Here is an 8590-nt window from a genome sequence, read left to right on the forward strand (position 1 = left end):
ATAGCCAGCATGGATTTGTAAAGGCAAATAATGCTTGACTAATCTAATTGAATTTTTTGATGAAGTAATGAAGAAGGTTGATGAAGAGAATGCGATGGATGTTGTTTACATGGATTTTAAGAAAGTATTTGATAAGTTACCACATAAATGGCTGTGTAACAAAATTGAGGCGTGTGGAATAAGAAGGTCAGTGTCAAATTGGAGTTAAAAAATTGAGTTACGGACAGAAAACCGTGAGTTGTAGTAAACGTTGTTTTTTCAGACTGGAGGATGGTAGACAGTAGTGTTTCCCCAACAGAGAGTGCTGGACCAGTGCTTTTTTTGCTATATGTAAATGACTTGGATCTTGGAATACAGAGTGGAATCTCAAAATTTGCTGATGACACCAAACTTGAAAGTGTGGCAGACAGTGAGGTTGATGTAAATTGCCTGCAATGGGACATAGATAGGCTAGCAGAATGGGCATACAGGTGGTCGATTAAATTTAATACTGACAAGTGTGAGATGATGAATTTTGGCAGAAGGAGTAGGGAGAGGCAATATATACTTAATGGCACTGTTCTAAAGTGGGGCGGCGCAGTGGTTAGCACCGCAGCCTCATAGCTCCAGCGACCCGGGTTCAATTCCGGGTACTGCCTGTGTGGAGTTTGCAAGTTCTCCCTGTGTCTGCGTGGGTTTCCTCCGGGTGCTCCGGTTTCCTCCCACATGCCAAAGACTTGCAGGTTGATAGGTAAATTGGCCATTAGAAATTGCCCCTAGTATAGGTAGGTGGTAGGGATAATATAGGGACAGGTGGGGATGTGGTAGGAATATGGAATTAGTATAGGATTAGTGTAAACGGGTGGTTGATGGTCGGCACAGACTCGGTGGGCCGAAGGGCCTGTTTCAGTGCTGTATCTCTAAATTAAATAAATAAATAAATAAATAAAGAGTGTGTAGGAACAGAGCGACCTGGGGGTGCATGTGCATTGATTTTCGAAGGTGGCAGGGCTTATTGAGAGAGTGGTTAGTAAAGTATATGGGATCTTTGGCTTTATAAATCGAGGCATAGAGTGCAAAAGCAAGGAAGTTTTGCTGAACCTTTTATAAAGCTCTGGTTAGGCCCCAACTGGAGTATTGCATCCAGTTCTGGTCACCACACTTTAGGAATGATGTGAGGTGTACAAGATTATGACATGCTTAGGTAAGTTAGACAAGGAAAAACTGTTCCCACTAACAAATGATATGAGGACCAGGGAACACAAATTGAAGGTTTTGGGCAAGAGATGCAGGGGGAATATGAGGAAGCATCTTTTTACGCAGCGGATCGTAATGACCTGGAACTTGCTGCCCACAAGGGTGGTGGAAGCGGAGACGATCAATGGTTTCAAGAGGAAGTTGGATGGCCAGCTTAGAGAAATAGACTTGCACAGCTACGGGATCGAGCTGTGGATTGGGACTGACTGCATAACTCCATGGAGAGCTGGCATGGAATCAGTGGGCCGAATAACCTCCTTCTGTGACATAAATGATTCTATGACTCTGTTGTGTGCCGGGGGGAAAGAAAGAAAGAAGAAAGTCAGACTTGCATTTATGTAGCTCTTTTCATGACCACCGGTCGCCTCAAAGCACTTTACAGCCAGAAAAGTACTTTTGTTTTTGAAGTGTAGTCGCTGTTGTAATGTAGAAATCGCAGCAGGCAAGTTACACACAGCAAAGTCCCACAAACAGTAATGTGATGATGGCCAGATAATCTGTTTTGTAATGTTGATGGAGAGATAAATATTGGCCAGGACACTGGGGATAACTCCCCTTGCTCTTCTTTGAAATAGTGCCATGGGATCTTTGCATCCACACAAGCAGGAAGACAGGGCCTCAGTTTAACGTCTCATGCAAAAGACAGCACATCTGACAGTACAGCGCTCCCTCAGTACTGCACTGGAATGTCAGCCTTGAGTTCTGTGCTCAAACTGTGGTTTGGGACTTGAACCTGGCTGGAACTTGTGACTCAGAGGCGAGAATGCTACCAACTCAACCATATCTGACATAGAGATCAATGAATATGAGTTGCATTTCAATTCATACTTGTAACATATATTAATTTAAGTCCATTACTGTGGTTTTATTGTACTCAAAAAATGTTAAATAATTTATTGTATTTTAATTCTTTCTCCCTCCTCAGTAGCTGGAGAACATCCCATTAATACGGCTTACCAGTTGATGAATGATTTTGTTGAGCAGTTTAAATAATTAAAATAGAGAGGAAATACATTACAGGTGCAAGACTGTAAAGATGAATTGCTACATTGTTGTCTGTTTTATGGCATAATTTTCTTCTATATTGCTGCAGTATTTTGCCGGATAAGCAAGGTGGGCATTTGGGCAAGCAAAGTAAGAGGCAGAGGTTAATGCTGAATCTAACCCCCCACATACATTTAATGTTATGCTTTTGTCAGTTACTTTCCTGTCCTGCCCTTCCTACCCCCTACCTCCTCCACCCCTGCATTGCATCACAATCTCAGATTAAGAAGCTGAAAACCTGTTCCTGGGCTGTTGATCCAGTCAGTCATTGTGATATGATAGGTTAATTTCCATACATGCTTTCAGAGATACATGAAGAACTTAATCAGTGTAAATTAACAAAGGAGAAAAGCTCTTTCCTATGACCTTACAATACTTCGATACAGCAAGGTATTAATGTTGTTTTTATATATATTTATATATTTTCTATTATATTATTGGACTATTTTCCATGATATCTGTTTTTGATAAACTTATTTCTTCCGTCATAAGAATATAACAGAAGTAGGCCATACGGCCCCTCAAGCCTGCTCTGCCATTTAATAAGATCATGGCTAACCCTCAGTCTCAACTCTGCTTTCCTGCTGAAGCCCCGTATCTCTTGATTCCTTTAGAATCCAAATATTTATTGATCTCAGCTCGAATATAATCAACAACTGAGCGTCCACAGCTCTCTGAGGTAGAGACTTCCAAAGATTCACAACCTCCTGAGTGAAGAAATTTCTCCATCTCAGTCCAAAATGGCCATCGCCTTATCCTGAGGCTATGACCCCTAGTTCTAAGCTCTCCAGCCAAGAGAAACAGCCTCTCAGCATCTACCTTGTCAATCTCTCTCGAATCTTGATTGCTTCAATGAGATCACTTCTTCTTCTAAACTCCAGAAAGTATAGGCCCATTCTACTCAATCTCTCTTCATAGGATAAACCCTCTGATCTCAGGACTCTAGTGCACCTTCGTTGCACCCCGTTTTAAAACAGCTTAGCAGTTGGCAGGAACAAAGACAGAAGCGCAAGGGGAGAGCCAACTGTGTAACAGCCCTGACAACCAATTTTATCTGCAGCACCTGTGGAAGCGTCTGTCACTCTAGAATTGACCTTTATAGTCATTCCAGGCGCTTACCGGTTGTCTCTCGAGACAAGGAGGCCAAAGAAGAAGAAGATATCCTTTCTTATGTACAGGGGCCAAAAGTGTACACAGTACTCCAGGTGTGGTATTAACAAAGCCCTGTAAAATTGCAGCAAGACCTTCTTCATCTTGTACTCCAACCCCCTTGCAATAAAGGCCAACTTGCCATTTCCCTTCCTCAGGAATTTGTTTTCTGTATCCATTCTATTTTGGTCTTGTGCTGTGTTGTTTAGTCATCATTTTGTAACGAGACTACAAACCGTTTGGTCAATGTTTCTGAAGTATTTCTGCAGCCAACAGATAGATGATTAGTTCATTTAAATAATGCAGTACTGAAAAATCCCTAATGGGACACATTTTTCTAATTTAATTTCTTGTAAAACAGTCTTTGTTTTTCCAAATAAAAGGGGCAATTTTTACCCTGTTGGTTGTCTAGACTTAACTTAATAGTCCTTTTTCATTTTATATTTCAACATAAGTATTTTACTGTCAGTATTAAATTGGTGACTCTGATGTGTATTTTCAAATTGAGCAATGTATTCTGCTTTGTGACTGAAATTTCATGGCACCGCATAGAATGAAATGCATTTTGAGTCCAAACATACATATTATCTCTTGCAGTTTGGTCCAGTGAACCCTTTCAGGACACAGCAGATGGCTGCTCCAAGAAATATGCTGTCAGGGTATACTGAACCTGCCCATATCAATGACTTCATGTTTGAGCAGCAGAGAAGAACCTTCCATACCTACGGTAAGCTCCAATTTATTGACAAGTTTTTTTTTTCAAATTCTCTTCAGTGTTCAGTGTTATATTGTAAAACAGGGTTTATACAGTTTTTTTCTGTGCAGTGTTTGTTTTCACTGCATGTATAAAGTTGGTCCAGGAGGAAGAACAGTGGCTGTCTGTAGTTGATCTCTTATCCAGCTCATTCAGGCAAATATTCTGCTTAATTGACGCTCAGTTTGGGTTCCGTCAGGGCTACTCAGCTCCTGACCTCGTTACAGCCTTTGTCCAGACATGGACAAAAGAGATGAACTCCAGAGGAGAGGTGAGAGTAACTGCCCTTGACATCATGGCAGCATTTGACCGAGTAGGGCATCAAAAAGCCCGAGCAAAACAGGAGTCAATGGGAATCGGGGTTGGGGGCGGGGGGGTGTGGAATTCTCTGCTGGTTGGAGTCATACCTATCACAAAGGAACATGGTTGTGATTGTTGGAAGTCAATCATCTCAGTCCCAGGACATCGCTACAGGTGATAGTGGTCCTAGGCCCAACCATCTTCAACTGCTTCGTCAATGACCTTCTATCCATCATAAGGTCAGAAGTGGGGATGTTTGCTGATGGTTGCACAATGTTCAGCACCATTCCTAACTATTCAGATAATGAAACAGCCCTATGTCCAGATGCAGCAAGACTTGGACAACATCCAGGCTTGGGCTCGTAAGTGGCAAGTAACATTCATGCCACACAAGTGCCAGGCAATGACCATCTCAAACAAGAGAGAATCTAAGCAACGGCATTACCATCGCTGAATCTCCACTATCGATATCCTGGGGTTACCATTGACCAGAAATTGAACTGGAAAAGCCACATAAATGCTATGGCTACAGGAGCAGGTCAGAGGCTGCGAATTCTGCAGCGAGTAACTCGCGTACTGAGGGAGAGGGGAGAACGGGGGAGGGAACTGTGAGGTGGGTAAGAGGGGTGGAGGGGGGAACGGGGGGAGGGAGGAGATGAACAGGGAGGGTGGAACCGGGGAAGGGGAGAGGGGGGAAAGGCGAGAGAGAGAGAGAGGGGGGAAGGAGAGAGAGGGGGGAAGGCGAGAGAGAGAGAGAGAGGGGGGAAGGAGAGAGAGGGGGGAAGGTGCGATGAGAGAGAGAGAGAGGGGGTGAAGGAGAGAGAGGGGGGAAGGAGAGAGAGGGGGGAAGGAGAGAGAGGGGGGAAGGAGAGAGAGGGGGGAAGGAGAGAGAGGGGGGAAGGAGAGAGAGGGGGGAAGGAGAGAGAGGGGGGAAGGAGAGAGAGGGGGGAAGGAGAGAGAGGGGGGAAGGAGAGAGAGGGGGGAAGGCGAGAGAGAGAGAGGGGGGAAGGCGAGAGAGGGGGGAAGGCGAGAGAGGGGGGAAGGCGAGAGAGGGGGGAAGGCGAGAGAGGGGGGAAGGCGAGAGAGGGAGAGGGGAAGGCGAGAGAGAGAGAGGGGGAAGGCGAGAGAGAGAGAGGGGGGAAGGCGAGAGAGAGAGAGAGAGAGAGGGGGGAAGGCGAGAGAGAGAGAGAGAGAGAGGGGGGAAGGCGAGAGAGAGAGAGAGAGAGAGAGGGGGGAAGGCGAGAGAGAGAGAGAGAGAGAGGGGGGAAGGCGAGAGAGAGAGAGAGAGAGAGGGGGGAAGGCGAGAGAGAGAGAGAGAGGGGGGAAGGCGAGAGAGAGAGAGAGAGAGGGGGGAAGGCGAGAGAGAGAGAGAGAGGGGGGAAGGCGAGAGAGAGAGAGAGAGGGGGGAAGGCGAGAGAGAGAGAGAGGGGGGGAAGGCGAGAGAGAGAGAGAGAGGGGGGAAGGCGAGAGAGAGAGAGAGAGGGGGGAAGGCGAGAGAGAGAGAGAGAGAGGGGGGGAAGGCGAGAGAGAGAGAGAGAGGGGGGAAGGCGAGAGAGAGAGAGAGGGGGAAGGCGAGAGAGAGAGAGAGGGGGGAAGGCGAGAGAGAGAGAGAGAGAGAGGGGGGAAGGCGAGAGAGAGAGAGAGAGAGAGGGGGGAAGGCGAGAGAGAGAGAGAGAGAGAGGGGGGAAGGCGAGAGAGAGAGAGGAGAGAGAGAGGGGGGGAAGGCGAGAGAGAGAGAGAGAGGGGGGAAGGCGAGAGAGAGAGAGAGAGGGGGGAAGGCGAGAGAGAGAGAGAGAGAGGGGGGAAGGCGAGAGAGAGAGAGAGAGAGGGGGGGAAGGCGAGAGAGAGAGAGAGAGAGGGGGGAAGGCGAGAGAGAGAGAGAGAGAGAGGGGGGAAGGCGAGAGAGAGAGAGAGAGAGAGGGGGGAAGGCGAGAGAGAGAGAGAGAGAGAGGGGGGAAGGCGAGAGAGAGAGAGGGGGGAAGGCGAGAGAGAGAGAGGGGGGAAGGCGAGAGAGAGAGAGGGGGGAAGGCGAGAGAGAAGAGAGAGAGAGGGGGGAAGGCGAGAGAGAGAGAGAGGGGGGAAGGCGAGAGAGAGAGAGAGAGGGGGGAAGGAGAGAGAGAGAGAGAGGGGGAAGGCGAGAGAGAGAGAGAGAGAGGGGGGAAGGCGAGAGAGAGAGAGAGAGAGAGAGGGGGAAGGCGAGAGAGAGAGAGAGAGAGAGAGGGGGGAAGGCGAGAGAGAGAGAGAGAGAGAGAGGGGGGAAGGCGAGAGAGAGAGAGAGAGAGAGAGGGGGAAGGCGAGAGAGAGAGAGAGAGAGAGAGAGAGAGAGAGGGGGGAAGGCGAGAGAGAGAGAGAGAGAGAGAGAGAGGGGGGAAGGCGAGAGAGAGAGAGAGAGAGAGAGAGAGGGGGGAAGGCGAGAGAGAGAGAGAGAGAGAGAGGGGGGAAGGCGCGAGAGAGAGAGAGAGAGAGAGAGAGGGGGGAAGGCGAGAGAGAGAGAGAGAGAGAGAGAGAGAGGGGGGAAGGCGAGAGAGAGAGAGAGAGAGAGAGAGGGGGGAAGGCGAGAGAGAGAGAGAGAGAGAGAGAGGGGGGAAGGCGAGAGAGAGAGAGAGAGAGAGAGAGAGGGGGGAAGGCGAGAGAGAGAGAGAGAGAGAGAGAGGGGGGAAGGCGAGAGAGAGAGAGAGAGAGAGAGAGAGGGGGAAGGCGAGAGAGAGAGAGAGAGAGAGAGAGAGGGGGGGGAAGGCGAGAGAGAGAGAGAGAGAGAGAGAGAGAGAGAGAGGGAGGGGGGAAGGCGAGAGAGAGAGAAGAGAGAGAGAGAGAGAGAGAGAGAGAGGGGGGAAGGCGAGAGAGAGAGAGGGGGGAAGGCGAGAGAGAGAGAGGGGGGAAGGCGAGAGAGAGAGAGGGGGGAAGGCGATGAGAGAGAGAGGGGGAAGGCGAGAGAGAGAGAGGGGGGAAGGCGAGAGAGAGAGAGGGGGAAGGCGAGAGAGAGAGAGGGGGGAAGGCGGAGAGAGAGAGAGGGGGGGAAGGCGAGAGAGAGAGAGAGGGGGGAAGGCGAGAGAGAGAGAGAGGGGGGAAGGCGAGAGAGAGAGAGAGGGGGGAAGGCGAGAGAGAGAGAGAGGGGGGAAGGCGAGAGAGAGAGAGGGGGGAAGGCGAGAGAGAGAGAGAGAGAGAGAGAGAGAGGGGGGAAGGCGAGAGAGAGAGAGAGAGAGAGAGAGAGGGGGGAAGGCGCGAGAGAGAGAGAGAGAGGGGGGGAAGGCGCGAGAGAGAGAGAGAGAGGGGGAAGGCGAGGAGAGAGAGAGAGAGAGGGGGGGAAGGCGAGAGAGAGAGAGAGAGAGGGGGGAAGGCGCGAGAGAGAGAGAGAGAGGGGGGGAAGGCGCGAGAGAGAGAGAGAGAGGGGGGGGAAGGGCGAGAGAGAGAGAGAGAGAGGGGGGAAGGCGAGAGAGAGAGAGAGAGAGAGGGGAAGGCGGAGAGAGAGAGAGAGAGAGGGGGGAAGGCGAGAGAGAGAGAGAGAGAGGGGGAAGGCGAGAGAGAGAGAGAGAGAGGGGGGAAGGCGAGAGAGAGAGAGAGAGAGGGGGGAAGGCGAGAGAGAGAGAGAGAGAGGGGGAAGGCGAGAGAGAGAGAGAGAGAGGGGGAAGGCGAGAGAGAGAGAGAGAGAGAGGGGGAAGGCGAGAGAGAGAGAGAGAGAGAGAGGGGGAAGGGCGAGAGAGAGAGAGAGAGAGGGGGAAGGCGAGAGAGAGGGGAAGGCGAGAGAGAGAGAGAGAGAGGGGGAAGGCGAGAGAGAGAGAGAGAGAGAGGGGGAAGGCGAGAGAGGAGAGAGAGAGGGGGGGAAGGCGAGAGAGAGAGAGAGAGAGGGGGAAGGCGAGAGAGAGAGAGAGAGAGGGGGAAGGCGAGAGAGAGAGAGAGAGAGGGGGAAGGCGACGAGAGAGAGACGAGAGAGAGAGAGGGGGAAGGCGAGAGAGAGAGAGAGAGAGGGGGAAGGCGAGAGAGAGAGAGAGAGGGGGGGAAGGCGAATTGAGAGAGAGAGAGGGGGGGAGGAAGGCGAGAGAGAGAGAGAGAGAGAGAGAGAGGGGGGGAAGGCGAGAGAGAGAGAGAGGGGGGGGAAGGCGAGAGAGA

The 8590-nt window shown here is 50.4% G+C and overlaps 1 protein-coding gene across 1 annotated transcript in view; it reads left to right on the forward strand.

Moving 5' to 3' along the window:
- cdc40 (cell division cycle 40 homolog (S. cerevisiae)) overlaps positions 1-8590 on the forward strand; it is a 207511-nt gene that overhangs the window by 36223 nt on the left and 162698 nt on the right. Inside the window, exon 3 of the mRNA XM_068027281.1 lies at positions 4027-4156. Coding sequence (XP_067883382.1) covers positions 4027-4156 — 130 coding nt within the window. The remainder of the gene's footprint in view (positions 1-4026; positions 4157-8590) is intronic.

The sequence above is a fragment of the Heterodontus francisci genome, chromosome 3 (assembly GCF_036365525.1).
Source record: "Heterodontus francisci isolate sHetFra1 chromosome 3, sHetFra1.hap1, whole genome shotgun sequence".
Lineage (NCBI taxonomy): Eukaryota > Metazoa > Chordata > Chondrichthyes > Heterodontiformes > Heterodontidae > Heterodontus > Heterodontus francisci.